The sequence below is a fragment of the Poecilia reticulata genome, linkage group LG11 (assembly GCF_000633615.1).
Source record: "Poecilia reticulata strain Guanapo linkage group LG11, Guppy_female_1.0+MT, whole genome shotgun sequence".
In the NCBI taxonomy this organism is placed as follows: Eukaryota; Metazoa; Chordata; class Actinopteri; order Cyprinodontiformes; family Poeciliidae; genus Poecilia; species Poecilia reticulata.
The window spans coordinates 24,190,822-24,209,353 of record NC_024341.1 but is presented as its reverse complement, the minus strand read 5'-3'; the positions used below and the strand labels follow the sequence as shown (position 1 = coordinate 24,209,353).

Below are 18,532 nucleotides of genomic sequence, written 5' to 3'. Positions count from 1 at the left end.
TTCAATATGGAAATATAAACTCTAAGCCAGTGGATGGAGAAGTGGAGCTATATTATAAAACAACTGTCTGGATAAAAATCAAGACTCCGAAATCAAAGTTCTACAACAGTTTCTTGATTATTTATTTGCATTATAGTATCAACCATTCCTCGTCAAACACACTCCTTCAAGATTTTGCAGTTTTTCTGATTATTGCAAATGAAAGATTTGCAGAATCTTCAGTAATTTAGGGATGAAAGGTGCTGCTTGTTTGGGCAAATGTAGATCAAATGAACAAATCTGCATGGATGCACCTAATAAAAACATTACACAGGAACTAACAGGCTCACGACACATTCAATGAGTCCTTTTAATCCAACTTTACATGTGGAAGGACCTGCAAATTTAAATACTTCAGAATCCTGGGAAAACTGAAAAAAAAAACACACATCAAGGATTATCCCTTCTTGAAAGAAAGCAGCCACAACCAGTCACAATAAAGCCAAAATTAGCTAGCTACAAAAAGGTAAATATTGGTGGTAAGTACACAATATATGACAAAGCTATGAGGAAGACAGAGAAGTTTCCTTGATCAAGGTAGCTACTATTTCAGTCACGCTTTGGGAAAAAGCAATGGACGTCATTGCTTGAAAGAAGAAGTTTTTAAAAATTACGATGTTCGTAGAAAAGAAGGAATGATATGAAAAGTCTTCGTCTAAATCTAGTAAGAAAGGCCACGATAGAACATGAGAAAACTTGGACATAAAAAAAGGCTCAAATTAAAAAGTCGAGCAAACAAATGTGCAATTAAATATAAAGGCAATTTTTTACACTTACTACAGTATAGCTTAAGGTTTTCTTATTCACACAGTCATTCAGTCTGATGTAATTGTTTGCTAGTCTGTGACAAATGTAGGTCCACATTTTCCATTTCCTCAAGACGGTTCACAACAACTCAGCTGAAAGATATCTTACCAGCTGGCATTTAGCCGTGTCTGCTGCTTATTTTTATTTCACATTTCAGACAGCATTTCCTACAAGCTTCTGTTACAGTTTAAATAATAATAATAATAATAAAACAGTAGGTCTCCTTAAATAAAGCTTAACGAGACAAGGTGTAAAATTCAGGTTTCCTGCATGTTTTTCATTTCAGACTTCAATGCTTTTACAAACTCAAGATTTTTCTGGACTTTTGAGTTAAAAAAAAAAACTAATTGGGTTTAATTTTCTGTATTAAGAAAAATAATCATGTACCAAAATTATGCTAAGGTTGGTTTCTGATCTAGAGGTGTGGCAAAGAGCAATCATCCTTTTTTTTCTCCTTTTTTTTTGGCAAGTTAAATCAACTGCAATTGATTTTTAACACTTTGTTTTGGTAAATCTGTACTGGTTTATCCTTCTGTAAATACAGCCTCCTTAAAGCAGAGTTTGTAAAGTTGAACTATCTGTTCTGTGGGAGGTTTCAATGTTCGGTTTGACGCCTTAACAAGACTCAGTGTTAGCAACACACAGGTCCACAGGGTCCAGATGCAAAAAATAATTGAAATATTCCTTTTGAATTTGTGTGTTATGTCAGCTAGTAACTCTAAACCAAACCAAAAACTAAGTTTGTCAACAAAAAAAAAAAAATCACTTTAAGGTGTAGAAATTCTAAGATTTAAAATATTTTAATTTAAATATAAATGAAGGTAAGTATTCACGGTTTAGAGATAAGAATTGCTATATCTTATGTCTTGAAACTCAAATATTTTTTCATATTGTGTTTTCTGGAAAATGATCAAAGCAAATTCCAACTTATTTTCTCAAATAAGTTGGAAATCAAAGAGTTGCTGCTGTCGTGTTTGTCTACTTTACATCATGTAAAATAAACTCCTAGGATGTTCAAGTCTTCTCTACATGTGATATACTCCCAGAACCGTGACCGTTTTGGGTTTCATTTGGAGTCTTATCTGGCATTTCAGCTTTTCGTACCCTGTTCTCTCTCTGTACCCTGTTAGCTAGAGGGAACCCATCAAAAAAGACCAGCATTTAAACATGATGATGGTCATTCCTACTGAGTAACAGCTCAGTATATAAACACTGATCCAAATAAACATTTTTCTGCACAAAAACCCGCAAGGAGCCATTTTAGAGTTCAGAGCTTCCTTCCAAATTAACAATAGCTGTCTCTGCAACCATTTTTCATTTCACAAATAAATCAACGTGATCTAGAAAAACTCAATTTCACAAATATATGAAATATGACAGCCCCACCTTTCAAAAAGAGGAGTTATTTTCCTACATGTTGGGGGAAAAAAATGTTTCAGCCATTTGTTTCTGAAGTGCAAAACAATAAGAAAATAAAATCTTCATTTATGTGTTGTATGGAGCGACTTTGGGCAGCAATCAGTACCKTCACCAAAAATCTTCATCCAGCACAGTTTTTAGATAAATTACCAAGCAGATATTCCTTTCAATCTTCGCAAATAGGAGAGAAATCCGACAGCAAGCTCCGATTCTGAAGCACTCAGTTCAAGTGGAGAGTCTGTTTTGAAACCTTAATGAACCTCATTGACATTCACCTGGAGGTCCTTCCTTCCCCCCTTCAACAGCTCCGCGTCTGATCCTGGTCCAGGATCTCGTCCGTTAGTCCCTCAGATTGTTGATGTGAGCACAGATCTTCAGGGCTGGACCCAGTTTGATGTTCATGGTGGACATGAGATGCTCCTCCTTCAGCAAGAGCAAAGCCTGTCCGTCAATTTCCTGCGACAAGAACTGGGAAGCGATCTCCTCGCAGCCTGAGAGCAACAGCAACACAAGCAAAGTAGGAAGGAAGGACAGAAAACTGCGTCTTAACAGAACTTATTCAAACTGTAGAAACACCAACACAGGAAAGTAAACCGCTTAACTACTTAATTTAACAGAAAACTGATTAAAACTGTTGTGAGATTAGTTTCTATTGTTTATCTGGAGTCACGGTGGTTTGGTTTCCTGACCTCTGGGGGAGCACGAGGGAACTATACATAAAAACGAGTTTGAATAAGAAGCAGTTTATGTTGTTACCTTATGCGTTAGCTAAATAAAAGAAGTACGGTTTTACACCGACCACTACCTCTCGTTTATCCCCTCATATCATGACAATTACCTTCCAGTTTGACACATTTAACCAGCCAACTCCAAATTTAGAAGCAACTGATATCAATTTTAAAAGTAGGCCACTATTAACTCAAATAACAAAGTTGATTCAATTTAACTGAAGTGGATGAGTAAAGAGAAAGCAAAAAGGTGGAAGACAGAAGTCGGATCTTCCAACCTTGTAGTGAAGAAATGAACTGCGACACTTCCTCCACTGTCCACTGGGTGGGGCTAGTAGGCAGGCAGTTGGGTGCTGAGCTCTCGGTTGCAGCCGGTGGAGGCGGCTGGTGGCAGGAAGCCGAAGAAGCAGGTGACAGAGACATGGCGTCTTCTTCATCCTCCTGTCCACTGGACTCCTCGTCTGAATGGCTGGACTCTGAGCGGCACTGTGGGTGGAAGAGGAGAGTGACTGGACAATTCATAATGTAGAAACTGTAGGATTATTGAACAAAATCTTAAATGAGATCCGCTAACAATTAGGGCTGTGTAATAATATCGATTTTGCGATATATATCGTTATTTTCTTTCCTAGGAAAAAAAAATCGATATTCGTCGGCAAGTGTCGTAACATCCAACTGTCACCTTGCTCACTCACTGCTTGCTTCGCCAGGAGAGTGATTAGGTCATCAGGCTTAGAGTGATTCCTTCAGATGTTAAGTGTTAAAAAGGTATCAAACTATTCAGAGCAGGTACTTGGTGCACTTTATTTACTTTACAAATGCATGTAAGCTACAGTTTGTACTGTTTCAATTAAAAGAAACATGTTTTCTCACCACTTCTTTGATTCATTTTGTCCAGCTGTCGACTTTGAGCCTGTGTCCAACCAGAGTCAGGTATTGTGTAGTTGGTGCTTTTAATCAGTTTTCAGTTAAATTAATTCAATCCAACTCTATAACAGTCACAAAATGTCACCAAAATCACTCTGTCCCTCTAAAATCTTTCAGAAAATTGCAAAAGTGTATGAAAATTGTATCGTTTKCTGAATATCGCAATATATATCAAATAGTGAGCAGAACATCGTGTATCGTAAGATTATTGCATCACTACAGCCCTACTAACAATTGGTGCCAAATTCAGCTACAAATTTTGTTGCAAACACGTTTGAAAGCCTCATGTTTCATTACAGAGCCARTGTTGACCTAAAATCAGCCTGATTTGTTTTTTATTCTACGTGCTTCCCAATTGGTTCCTACTGTTATTTATAGGAGACGCTACAAGTGAATCTAAAAAAAGTAAACCATTTCAATGTATGTGTTTAACCATCAGAATCATATACTCAAAAATTTTTGAATGTAATCTAAAGAATACAAAAACATACAACAGATTACATTTTTWAAAAAAAATGAAGATGAAGCTGGAAAAGTTGTGTGTGAAATATTAAGTACACTGCAATCGTTTATTAGCTTGAAAAAACACAGTTGGTAGCAAAATCGTACATGGTCATTTTCACAAATTAATCCTTCATGTTTTCCTTTAATTGCAAAGTGAACGACTTGCAACCTGCCACTTCACTGTGGCGTTTCTTTTACTATGAATGAAGAAAGAAATATTCATTGTGTTTGTTTTTCTATATATTCTTATGCAAAATCCACTTTTAATATCTAGAACTGGCTCATAAAAGTATCTAACTTCAGACTGTGCCACCTATCTTCTTTCATTTTTTATATTTATAGAAAAAGTTCACTTCATTCTAAACTAATCTCTTGTAACAGAGGAATAATTTTTGTTCTAAAATCTGAAAATAGAAATCCACGGGAAATATATTTTGGTTTAATTTTGTTAGCTTTCATAATAAAACATTGTATGTAGTACAAATTTAGAAAATTGTTGCAGCGTGGACAACAACTGATTGCCACTGCTGATGCCTTCCCATCCTGGCATTGGCTCAGCACAAACACGTACAAAACGGCTGCTTTTACAGAGGTTGCCACACCCATAATGAAACATTTGAATAACAGCACCATACTCACAGATCTAATCAGAATTTGTATGTCCTTCACTTTTTCACTGTTTTATTATTTAAACTTTCTTTGTCCTGTATCTGTATGTCACAAGTCCACAACAGCAGAACACCAATCACAATCTGGAGCAAATGTGGTTTTGGATGATTMCCTGAAAATAGCAGTAAAGCTATAAAACCACTCTAACCAGATGAACACAGCCCATCTACCAGAAAATGKTGCACGAATAAAGACAAAAGTGGCACAATTTAAGAAAAGATGCATCTCTAAATACACTTTAAAGACGGTCTAATGTCGATAAAAGTAAAGGATTACAAAAACAACTGCAATTTGGTGGGTTTGTTGTGGCCACTAGATGGCACCAAACCTCAACCAACTCAAACTCYAAGTTCCTCMAGTGTCACATGTCAGATGGCRCCAAATTCAGTTTGATGGTTCATTTCTCAAAAGTTTAATTGTTACAGAAACCACTTTGATTAAATTTACCCTTAAAATCATTTGTTATTCCATTTTGCATAGAAAGAACTGACAAAAACCTGCTTATTAATACCCATTTTTGATTATTTAATAAAGTTTTAGACAGAACTTTTCTCTCACCTTTGCAGGTACCGGTCTTCCTGCGATCTTTGCACTGGCTATTTCTGAGCTAGTCCTACGAGGAACCCTCCGCCTTGCAATCCCTCCTTCCTCATCCGAGTTAGAGAAGTGACCCTGGCYCTGGTCTTGGTCCTGGTCCCGGTCCGTGGCGTGGTCCTGATCCTGACGCTGGCTGTGACTGTGTCGCATCCCAAAGTTCTGCCTGAAGCTGACGTTGTACCTGGGGAACCAATACATACTGTATCGTAGACAAAGAGTGACATATACGGTACTGAAGCCGGGACGAGCAACACACAGTTTTTGTCTCTTTGGACCGTGTGTGGTATAGAAGTTATACACACGCATCGGGCAAGGAGACAAATGCAAAGCAGAAGCAAATTAATTTCAAACTCATATGCTGACAAAATACTGTTCCAAACAATGCAAAATATGCATTGTTTAYATTGTGAAACATAATGTAATAAATACAATATAAAAWTCACAAAATGATGCCAGTTCAATAGAAARTCCAGAAGACAAACATTTCCAAGCCAGATAGGAATTGCAACATGAATGAAGTTGGGCTRTAGCAATATTTAAACATAAAAAACTAATTTAAGAAGCACAGAAAACACACATGCTGTGAACATACAGCTGAAGCCACATGATAATTCATGTGATTCCTCTGTGGATTCATGCTGATGATGATTAATCTCTACGTTATGTAAGGCATGTTGCTAGAAAAAGTACACCCCTTGAACTTTTCCACAWTTTTTMAACTTTTTTAACTTACATTTTTGYATATTTTCACCAGGCTTTTATGCGATAGACCAACACAAACAAGTGCATAATATGTGAGGTGAAAGAGAAGTTACATACATGGTTTTCCAACAACTTTTGCAAATAAAATTCTGAAAAATGTTGCATGTGTTTGTGCTTTGTAGAACTTTTTTTGGAATTTTGGATCATTTTCTTTCTTTTCTTGGATCATGAGTTAGATATAATGGACAGCATGCATCAAAATGATGCTTGAAGTCTTGCCTCAGGTTATTGAGGCAAGACTTTAGATTTGACTAGGCCAATCTAAATCATGAATATGCTCTAAACCAGSCTATTGTAGCCCTGGTTGCATGTGCAAGTTTTTTACCCTGCTAACAATTAAATCTACATCTTGGCCTCAACTCTATTGCAAGARTTTATTTTTTTTATTTTTTATTTTTTTCCAGAATGAACATGTMTTTAGCTCCGTCAATCATTACATCATCTGCTATTAAGTTCCCTGTCCCCACAACTTGATGCTGCCACCACCATGATTCTGGGTAGCGAAGTGCCAGTTTCAACAGAGTATTTTGATAGTAGGCCGAAATGTTTAATTTTGGTATCACCAGCCAGAATGTATTTATCGTGTTACCTGCATGGCCTGCTGCCACACAGCAAACCAGATTCCCCTCGTCTTTAATGAACAAGAGTCACTTTTTTTTCTCTGTTTTCCTTAGTCTTCATGATGTTTGTTCTGTAATAATGTTCACTGATAAACCTCGTATTTATTGAGTTTGCTATGATTTTTGTTTGCTTGAGGCCCACATGYGRCTCAGAACAGKTTTCCAAATGGCCCAGATCATGGTTTAKCTAGAAAAACAACAGAAAAATCCATGCATTTTGATAACCTTTAAAATATCTTATAAAAATGAAAATTCCTACAATAGTAAGGAGCATRAACGCACCGGGTTTATGATTCTGTGGCATCATAAACCCTCAACGCAGTGCATTGCTTTGTGTCTTGAAGAGTAATTAGTTTGATTCAAACAACATGTCTTCATGAAGACTAGGACCCAAAATTGTTAACAAAAACTAAATTTAATCCTGATTAAGGTGACAAATATTATTATGCCATCACATCCAAATGCCCGTCCGCAGTGTTTAATTTGCAATGAGTGTGTGGTGCAGTGTTTTGCAAAGTCTGGCCAATTCCTAAGTTAGAAAATCCGATCCATTTTAGCATCCAATTGAGTTGCTCTGGTCAATAAGATAAAACCTCAACAGAACACAAGGATGTTTCTGGTTGTAACATGAGTGCAAAAGTTCAAGGGGATAAACACTTTTAAAATGCAATGAGTGAATACAAAAAATAATCAATKTATTTTGCTGCAATTTAAATTAATTTGCTTAAATTCTAGAGACATTGATATATCGATGGTAAAAATAGCTGAAAGGATTCAGAGAACCATGAAATATGAGTGGCTACAGCAGCTTGAAATGAAGTGAGTTTATAAGATGATGCTCATCATCTTATGTCTACTGTATATATATTGTGTCACATGTTTCATGCATGTAAAGTACCTCTTGGCGCAAGACATGGAGCAGAACCTTTTGGTGCCTCTGAACTGGTTGGCAGGAGCAAAGTTTTTGCAGTACTCACACTTCAGCACTGAGGTTTCAAAAGAGAAGACAGAAGTTACTTAAAATAGCTACCAAACTTTCATAAATATGTGACAATATGAATTAAAGAGACTCATTCTTTCAAGGTTTTGTTCCTAATGTACATAATCACAGGGTTGAGAGAAGGCAAGGGTTATACTTTGCTGAGATTGTTTTTTTCTTCCATTCTCAGCTCTCTTGCAATTAAACTCAGAAGTGGAAATTCCCAGTTTGGAAGCTGTAATTAAAACTGTGTTGTTATAACGCAGTCGCAAAGTCAAACAGGGTCCAAACTGTAGAACAATGTAAGATGGACTAAGGGTGTGAGAGCAGAATAGGCCAATTTTCAGCTTGATTTCTGKTGACTGTCTGGTTGTAAACACAAAAGCAGCAAGCTAGAAAGCTAGTTAGCAGTAGCCTCAACCAATCACTCACAGAAGATATCGGCGTGTGGCTAAAACTTTTGCCTGACAAAAAAAGTCCCACTAGAAAAATAAACTACATAGAATATGCAAGATAAAGTAGTCCTGCCACCAAAAAAATTAAAACCTGTGATTATGTACTTACTTTTTTTTTTTTTTCAAATGAATTTAAGACTTTTTAACGATGCGGAGACACCCTGTGAATATGCGATAAATACTGTATTTTTCGGACTATAGAGAGCACCTTACTATAAGCCGCACCTTAAAAGTTTTTTTTTTTGTTTTTTACACAGGAAGCGTACACATATAAGCCGCACCTGGCTATAAGCCGCTGGTATCTCCGCCGCTCTCGGTTTTTCACAAGGATTCGTTCACGCCGAGCTTACGCACAGCAGCTCYATTTCCCTCCTGTRCTACARGATCGGTAGCCCTCAACTTAAAAGCTAATGATGAGGGGATATGAGTTTGAAAACATTTCTCCGTGGTGCCTGCTGCTAGCATGTGCTTGTTCTAAATGAAAATTAGCACTTTCTTCTTTGATTTCCAATTTGGACTTCCAATGATTCACTTCCTGCTAAAGAGCCCCCTGGTGGTGGAAGAGAAATCCACAGAAAAGCCGCATGGTTCAAAATGTGGGAAAAAAGAGTAATGGCTTATAGTCCGAAAAATAAGTTCCCCAAAGTCATGACAACAACAACAATCAATCTGGGCAATGATGCTGAGTAAAAATGATCTTCAGGATCAGTGATATTTGAGAAAAAAATTAAGGGGAAGGTCTGAGTTGCAAAAGGGAAATTATTTTCTACTACATGTTGAAACATCTGCAGAGTTCAGTAAAGTTGCTCTGCTTTAGCTTTCTGAGCTTTCAAATCCAGTCTCTCAACAGGCTAAATTCAGACGCCTCTTGGAAATCTCAGCCAAGATAAGGATTTACTTTCTTGAGGAATACACAAATTGACTAAGGAAGTAGTGATTTTAAGTCAGCTCAGGTGATACCTGTTGCCGTAGTGACCGTTTCTGATTGGTTAGTGTCTGGACTATCGTCCGTTAGATCCTCTCCAGCCGAGTCCTTCGCTGGACCACAAATCTGTCGGTGAAGAAGMAAAACAAGAATCGGTAATAACACAGGGCTGCGCACATGGGAAGGAATTAATGAATCAAAAAATGTATTGTACACACTGGGAACGGTTCTGCTCCCTCCTGGATGACGAAGCCTTCGATTAGATGAGTGAGAACTTGAGGTTTAACTACAGCCTGAGGCGGGGACGCCCGTTCCCCCTGACTGCAAGCCCCCCGAGACACGGACAGGATCGGGGTGGGAGAGGAGGAGGCGGGAGGAGGAGAAGCAGAACCTGCAGAGGTAGAGAAGGAGTAAAGATTTTTCCACTACCTGTTCAGGATGATTTAAAGAAGCAGGTGTTTGTGAAGGAGGTGTGGACCAATATTTATCATTACAGCAAAAAAAAAAGAAAAAAAAAAGAAAGTCACCGAATGAACTGTGATTTACTTTGCTAATGTTTGCAACCCCCAAATCCAAATGTGGTTGGAATTGTAATTTTTGCTGTTTGAAATACTTATTTGCCTTTTGTTTCATGAGAGCAACGATAACTACATTTAGGCCAAATGTATTTATTTATTTTTGTTAATCCTTCTTGTAGATTTTGATTTAAAAAATGCTGTAATTAATTTACTGTAATCAAGAAGTTTGTTAGAGATAGGAAATGAGACTGCTTTTCTCAAAAGGCAGTAAGGAAAGTAAAAAGTGTATAAATTAAAATATATATTTAGCTGTTTTTATTTTAATTTTAAAAAAGGCAAGACAAAAGATATTTAGTGATTAGTCTTCCAAATCAGTGGAAAATCTTTACTGGTACTAAAAACCCTTCTTGTAATTGCTAACTAGTTTATTGCATGTTTCCACTGGTATTTTGTTATTTTATGGATCATTTACTGTTGGGGATGAGGTCTGAATTTTTGAGTTTTTCAGATCCTCCATGAGAAGCAATTTGAGGAAACACGTCAACAGAATGAAAAGACCACAATGAGGCATAAATCTGCCAGCATTGATAACTTTGGGCAAAATACTTGACGCAGTTGCATCACACAACGTCATGCAACCAGTGAGCTACAGCAGCCTAGTTCATGATAGGAGAGTTTTATTGTTTTGGCAATAAAAAAATGTTATGCTCCCCTTGTTTACTGTGAAGTTACCTGCACTGATAGGGTTGCCTGGGGGTGCAGAGCTGTGGTCTCTGACTGGCTGGAGCCGTGGAGGAGATGGACCGTCTTCATCATTTGCTGAACCAGAGTCTGATTTTCTTTTTAGGGAGACGTTCACCTGCTTTCCCTTAAAACAAAACAAGCAGAATGAAAAGATGAAAGCTGGGAACAAGATTTCAGATTTTTCAAAATGCGAGGAATTATTTCAATTGGAAACAAAAAAGGCACCACAATCTGAAAAAGACTTCATGAACGCGATTACCCAGGAAATGATGCAAGATGCAAACTACTAAAGATTAATGACTAATATGTCATTTTGAAGCAATGGGGAGGAGCTGTAACAGCTGTAAACATTATATAGAGCACAGCATGGTGCTGATCACCATCATCTGTCCCGATATAACTGGCAAAAGACAGTAACCATCTGACCTGTGGAGTCTGGCCGCCTGATGAGTCTCCATTGGTCGTCGCCCCAGCTCTTCTCTGCTCGTCAGTCACCTGTGGGAGGGAGTGTGTGGAGCGGATCTGCGATGGGGGAGGAGCTGTAACGGTTGGTGACTGAGAGGAGGCGGAGCTCTGAGATGCAGGTCCATTCTGACTCTGTGCAGAGCTTTGATTGGTCTGGGGATGAACTTGAGGGGCCTGGGTTGGTGGAGCAGCCTCCTGGGGAGTCTGGAGAGTCTTAAGCCCCACCCCTCTGCCCACAACCCCGGCTTCCCTGGAGGCGATGGAGGCCACCATGGTGAGCAGGCTGGACGAGCTGCTGAGCACAGCCGCTCCTTCCTGGCTGCAGCTGCCACGGGCCAGGGCCAAGGCCTGGGTGCCCCCCAGCGTGCTCTGCCTCGCCCCCACGATTTGGACCGGGATGTGAGGAGGCTGGGACGAATGGTTGGAGCTGCTAGCAGGTGGTGGGGCAGGCAAGATGGGAGGGGGGTTTCTGGATGGAAGCTGAAGGGGAACGCGGAGACCCTGAAAAGTCTTCGGTTGGATGGGAATGGGTCCGTTAGAGTGGCCCGATTTCTCTGTGCCGAGTGCCGTTTTCTGCAAAGGCTGCACTACCAGAGTCTGAGCGTTGACCGCAGGTTTGATGGTCGCCGTGCCAACCGGGTAGCCATGGGCCTGTGATGTGGCGTTGGACGTCAGGACCAGTGCGTGTGCCGCTGTATGAGCTGTGGTCCCTGTGGTCAGTGTTCGAGTTCCATGAAGCAGGAGCTGGGAGAGAGGGATGGAGGAGGTGGAGGAGGAGGAAGAGGAGGAGGCACCGGACGAAGAGATGGGGTGTGCTTTAAGGTTCGTAGGCTGAGGGTAGGTAGGGATCTTGATGTGAGGCGGCTGTGGGTTGGGTTTAGTTGGGGACTGGGGGGTTGATGGGTGGGACGGCTGGATCAGCGAGTAGGAAGCTGAACAAAGAAAAAAAAAATTAATACGGGTCACAATCAAACAGAACATCTGCAGTCTAATAGAGGACGCTGGAGGAAAATATAAAACCCTCTGTCAAAATAAAAGCTGAAACCAAACTAGACCCTGCCACACGACAAAGACCATAAATACAGCAGTAATTCCACTGAGGACTGGTTGAAATAAAAGGTCCTGGACACAATAAAAGCCCAGAACTTTAGCCTTTTCTGATAATGTAAATGGGATGTACATGCAAGAAATATCTCTAATATATCACAGCTGAAAGTGAGGAATGAGGCAATTTTTCCTCAGACCGATGTTAGAGGCTGGTAAAAAGCCTCTTACTGAACTTATTTCCACCAGGTGAGAAGACTAGCTGTGATGGGTAGGGTGTTCTAACTTTTTCCAAGGCTAGAAAATACAAGTCAGTTCAAATTGTTAATTTAATTATTATAAGACAGCTATTTTCATTGTTAGCGTGGAACTAAATAACTTATTTGTCACTTTGCAGAGACAAATAAGACAAAATATGAAACAAGTATAATAGACATCAAAATGAAAACCTTTATAAATCAAACCTGTCAGCTCTAGACAGAAGGAATGGAGTCCCACATTTTTAATTACCATAAAAGCATCTGCTGTAAAATAATCACAAGGGGAAACTAAGAAATGAGGTGAGTCAAAACCATTTTCTTTCTCCCCACCTGAGTCAGTTCTGTCTGGAGCTTCGGTTTTAACACCCACACCTTTGGGACTCGTCACACCTCTGATGGCAAGGTTCTGCGCCTACAGAGGCACAGGAAACGTTTCAGTGACATTAGCACTTCTGTGACACAGCCTGACAAAACCGCAACTTGAAACCGTCGGGTCAGTTACTCCGCAAACCTGGTCATTATCCGACTGGCCGCTGGAAGAGGAGGAGGCTGGAGTTACTTCCTGCTGCTGCTGACTCTGAGGCTGCTGGGCGACGGTCGCCACAGCAGCGGTCGCCGTGCTACCGGGCATGAAGATGAGCTGCGGGGACATGGGGGGTCTCAGGGAGCGGTTGACCTGCAGGACAAATGGCAAGTCATGGCTGACACTGATATGATCAGAGAATACGGCTGTCTGAGGGAGACTCACCCTCAGGTACATTTGTCCCTGACCGCCTGTCGCTCCGCTGAGCAGCACGGACTGACTGATGGTGGACGTCGCTGAGGCACCTAAAGGACGGCTGCTGGCTGTGGAACCTGCTCCAGATGTTACACTGGCCTGAAGAGCAACAATGTGAGACTTTAATATGTGGAAATCGTTCTTTTCCTAATGAATTTTCTTGAAGTTTTTTCTCTGTTTGGAGAATGTTTGATGGCTCTGGCTAGAATCAAACCGCATCATCTTGACTGAATTAAGAACTGAACTGGATCTGAATTAGGACAGTTTATTTTAAATGTAACCTCACCAAGTAATTAATAATCAAGATGGGTTATTACACATATAATTTATCTGTGCTGGGAGGTTATTTATCTAACCAGAAAGTGTGCTCTGGATCAATGATAGGTCATGCTTTTGAATCAGTCTAGAAATCTAGGTTTTGAAATTATTTCACGCCTTGCTTGACAAGACCAACATAAATATCAGAAATCTGGATATCTGTAAACCATTAGACCTCTCATTAATACCTGGGAGCCTGTAAGAATCATAGGAGTTTTCTGGATTAATGTTTTTTTATTTACCTGTTGTTGTTTTTTCGCCCTTTCACCAATTTATTTTAATGCAGCTTTGGTTGTTTTGCATCTGACTTTTTTCAACTAAGATTGGAAGTGTTCCCCATCATCTACTCATGATCTGCTGTGAGGTTTTTACGTTTTTCCATAAAATAGTTTCATTCGACAAGTTCACGTCTCTTTTTGAAGAGAAAATTCTAACCTAGTACAGTTTTCAGGGAAATATCAAAGACTTGGAAATAATCAATTTATTAAAATTAGGACTTGGAACTGGCCCAAAAGAGCTGAGATCAGTGTATCTTTAGCTAATTAATGTCCATAAAAATGAGGTTTTGTCATAAAAATTTTTTTTTTATATTATTCCTTTTTTTTTGCTTTAAGCTAGCAACAAAAAACAAAGCGTACTACTGTAGTGCTGCTGGTCTGAGAAGAGCTGCTGGACGGACTGGACTGACGACTGGCAGCCAGAGTTGCCTGTAGGAGACGAGACAAAGAGCAGAAAAACAAGAAGAAGAAGAGAAAATGTTTGAGGTTTTGCTTGAATCCAAACAAACGTGGTTGCAGAGGCCGTCGTGTGGTTGACGACGGACGTGGCTCAGTGTTTCTGGTCGTACGTCTGCCAATATAACACAGCATCTGTCCAGGACACTGCCTGCATTTTAAACTTCTGTCACTGGATTGTATTACTGCACCCTGCCTTATTTTGCAATCCATTTTTTATTCATGCATGGTTTGATCAATTTAAAACAAATCTTTGCAATAAACAGAGTGGGATTTTGTAATGAGCTTCATCATATTTACCTTGACTTGTTGCACAGCGGCCAGATTCTGCAACTGAGCACTGTTGATTTGTTGCTGCAGCATCAATTGCTGAAAGTACTGAGCTGCATTAGGCTGTCTCTGCAATGCCTGCAGGGCCTAGAGGTAATGGCAGAAATATTAAAATTGAGAATTATGACAAGCAGTTTCAGGGAGAGACCAGAGAACAGCAGATATAAAGGAGAAAAGAGTAGAAGCAACTAAAGTGATTTAGGTGGAGGTCTGTTAGAAGGAAACTAATCTAAAACGAGGCTGTCCAAGGAAAGGAAGAAAGAGGTTAGATGAGAGAAGAAAACTACACAGTGAGATCAACAAGACCAGGAGGGAGAGATGCTGCTGCAGCTTCCTGCCAGCTGCCTGATGTATGAGCTGAGCCTCATACAGTAATAAGTTGAGAGGATGAATGCGAGCGCGGCGGCTTGGATTAGTATGTGCAGGGTGACAAAGACAGATGGCGGTGGAGGGTGACAAAGGCCCGAGAAAATAACACCCAGCCTCCTCCAAGTCTCACTCTCTTTCCTTACCTACTCGATTCTCTCACTAATTATCAGCGTAAGACATAAATTAGAAAGATTACCACCCAAAGACACGATTTGGGAAAACAAATGCATACAATTACCTTTTTTTTCTTTTACAAAGAACATTCATGGCCCTCCTTTTAGAGTTAAATAACCAGAGTTCCTCCACAGTTTCAATTTCACATTTCATACTTATCCAGACTCACTTTTCTGTATATTTATGGCTATTTTTATAAGCATAAATATAAAAGCTTTTTAAAAGGCTTTTAAATTCAGGCAGCAAACGCACATAATGAAATCAGGTCAGAAAGRAAGTAAGGAAAGGAAGATAAAAGGAAGAAAAGAAAGAAAGGTGGAAGAAACAGGAAAGTAAGACTAGAAATATGTCAGGAAGAACAGAAAGAAGAAAAAAATATGTAAAAAAAGAAAGGAAAGAATGGCAGAAGAAAAAAAGAAGGAAAATATTTAAAAAAAAACAACAAAGGGGAAATTTTAAAGAAATAAAAATGGTGGAAAATAAGCAAGACAATAAAAAAATGACCAAAATCAGAATAAAGTCTGGAGTTGATTTAAAAAAAAAAAATCATACTTGTCTTTCTTTTTTTCTCCGTACGTATTTGGATTTGGAAAAACCCAACAAAATCTGATTCTGTACTGATTTAATCTGCATATTAACAGTGAATAAAAAAGTATTTTTTGCCACCAGAAATCAAAAAGAACAACAACAAAACACCAGTCACTTTAAGTTATTTTAGGCTTACTACATGTTATATCTAACAGATTTCTGGAGTCAAGATAATGTAATTAAATGTACTATGTGTAATCCTCTGGCATGCAGAGTTGTTTTTGTCCAACATGAGCCTGACCATCCTACCTTGGTCACTTAGGTGAAACTTTACCCAATAAAAAAAACGTGGGACATGAAACACTGCAAGAGAGGAAAAATTTCTGCTCTTTGCCATGGCAACACAAGTGGTTGTAACCTGCATGTGTAAAACGGATCCAACTGCTTCACTCACAGTTCTGACAATGAGAAGGCAAAAATCTTTCACCATTAAATATAAAACCTAAAGGAAGGCGATAAACTCTGTAAACAGACAGAACCTTTAGAACAGTCAGGATTTGAATTCAGTTCTTTAGTTTGGCTTTGTGACTAAACTTGGGCTTGGCTCGTCAGATTGTTTCTAAATGTCTGTGTCAACTTTGAAGTCGACTTTGTGGCCTTAAATTGCTACAATAAAAACAGCTATTGAGGTAAGCCGATGGCGTATTACTCACACAAACTGAGACCTACCTGAACCGCCTGCCTTTCATACGCAGACATGGAATTCATTGGTGAGGGGCGGGAGCTCGCCCCAGACGCTGCGCTCCCATTGGTTGAGGCTCCCTGCTGGCTCTGCTCTCCGTCCGCCTCCATGGCTGCAGATGAGCACAGGAGACTATTGAGACAACCTTAAGTAAAACACAGAAGAAGAAAAACAAAACAAAACTGAATTTCCTCCTTATAAGACTAAGACAAAAAAAAAAAACCTTGTCTCACCTCAGGACAAATATCACCCCTCTGTGTTGTCACACTGTTGGCTATTAACTATTAGTGAATGTGCTCTGTTAACAAACTCATATCATTTTGCAGAAATACTTGATGGATAAGGCTTTTAATGTGCTATTAATCTTTAGGGGATATTAGAAAATCAAACAATGGCAAAATAACATAAAATACTGCAATGATGTTGTCAGTTGTGATTGGTTAATATTTTCCTCACTGGTTTTTTGTTCATTTGTCATCATGATGCTTCAACTCTCTCAGTGACCTTTAACCTCTGGGTACTGTCATCTGCGTCCAGTGGGGGCAACCACTGGGTTGAGACTCCATCCAGCAGATTGAACATATTATTGGAATGCAAAACATGAATTTCTGACAGGAAACACATATCTTATTTCAACCAGTCCTTTCATGACATTGTAAGGATGATATTTATAGGTCCAATTTCTGAGAAATGCATTCATCAGTGATCAAAATCAGCCAATTTCCCATTGATCAGCTCTCATCAACCAAAAGGTCAAATTCTGAAAATCTGTTTTTCTTTTTTTTTTTCTGTGCATTAAATGCATTAAAGTTGAAAAACTAACACAACTCACTGATTTGTAGAACGAAAACAAACCGAATATAATGAGTCTTGTAATCTCTTAATTTTTTATTGGATTACCTCCCCCAGGAGACTTCACTGCAGTTTTTTTTTGTTATGGTCCATGTTTCACAACATTTAAATGGTAAAGAATACAAAGTTTACACTAATGAGTTTGTATGTACTGTAGTTCCTGGGAAGAAAAGCTGAATCTTTTTCAGCTTTTAGTTCAGACTTAAAAGAGGAACAGTTACTATCAGCCGGTGAAAATCTGATCGATGCATCTCTGATTTATTCTCAGCATCTCAGTAGCAGATGTAATGAATGATGTACAGTTGTAATGCTGTTGCTCTCTTGAATTTTGCAGTTTCAAAACATAAGCTAAACTGATGCACTTACCTACAAACCCAAAGCTTTCAAATTTGGACTAAATCCGATTTTAAAAAATGCATTTTATCTAAAAATAGATATTTTTTTCCTTTTAACTATGCATCACCTTGCAGGTGAGCTGGATATCCTGTAGGACCCATTTAAATCAGGTGTCCCCAACCCATTTTCTTATTGCATGATCATAATCACTCTCCCACATCCTCTAAATATTCCTTCCGCACACCATTCAGTCTGCAGCCTCAACAAACCCATAAAACCTCCTTTCGCTGCAGCAATCAGCTGGGGAGCAAACACAGAGCTAACGCTTGCTAGCTGCCCCCCATGCTTCAGACCAGTTGATACCAGATCCGCTGGAGGCTACTCCAGCTAGTATCCCGCTAGCCGCCGCCGCCGCCGCCGCTGCTGTCTGGCTCGTTAACGGGGCAGCTCGGTCCGTCCTTACCGTCGCCGCTCCGGCTCCTGCTCCTGCTCCGGCTCCCCGCAGCGGACTCAGCGGCCTCCCGGGCGGTGGGTATGCACGGTGCCCGGTGGTGCTGCCTCTTTTTTCCCCTTGCTCTTCTTTTGCAGGACAACAGCAGTAGCAGGAGCAGCAGCAGCAGCACAGATTTCCCTGCTCTGCATAAATTTGCAGCTGATTGTGCGGTGTTGTTTAGATGGAAACGCCTCCTTCTTTCCCGATGCTCTGCCTTTTCCGGCGCGACGGGATGACGGAGATTAACGAGGGGAGAACACCTTAGACACAGGTCGACTTTGGCATCAACTTTGATCTTTTTAAAAATTGCATGTATATAAATAAATGAGGAAAAAACAATCGGGCATTTTCATTGTATTACTTACTATAACATTTGCTTGTTACTTTGCACAGACAACGAACATAAATTAAAGTGC

At 39.6% G+C, this 18,532-nt stretch overlaps 1 protein-coding gene across 3 annotated transcripts; it reads right to left on the bottom strand.

Annotated features, from left to right (window-relative positions):
- Positions 1 to 101: 101 nt before the first annotated feature.
- On the bottom strand, positions 102 to 18,411 carry LOC103472849 (polyhomeotic-like protein 1). Of its 3 annotated transcripts, none has more exons than XM_008422698.2 (15): positions 18,087 to 18,411; positions 16,423 to 16,580; positions 14,593 to 14,709; positions 14,197 to 14,265; positions 13,211 to 13,339; positions 12,974 to 13,138; positions 12,793 to 12,874; positions 11,120 to 12,090; positions 10,682 to 10,817; positions 9,650 to 9,822; positions 9,467 to 9,557; positions 7,971 to 8,058; positions 5,652 to 5,889; positions 3,272 to 3,479; positions 102 to 2,756 (listed from the first exon to the last, which is right to left on the bottom strand). In XM_008422698.2, exons 2-15 carry the CDS (start codon positions 16,543 to 16,545, stop codon positions 2,605 to 2,607), a joined length of 2,742 nt encoding a protein of 913 aa, XP_008420920.1. In that variant the 5' UTR covers positions 16,546 to 16,580; positions 18,087 to 18,411; the 3' UTR covers positions 102 to 2,604. The 3 variants fall into 3 exon arrangements, with proteins under 3 accessions (XP_008420920.1, XP_008420921.1, XP_008420919.1); XM_008422699.2 differs by having other exon boundaries at positions 16,423 to 16,547; XM_008422697.2 differs by having other exon boundaries at positions 5,652 to 5,871; positions 18,087 to 18,408.
- Between the last annotated feature and the right edge of the window lie 121 nt (positions 18,412 to 18,532).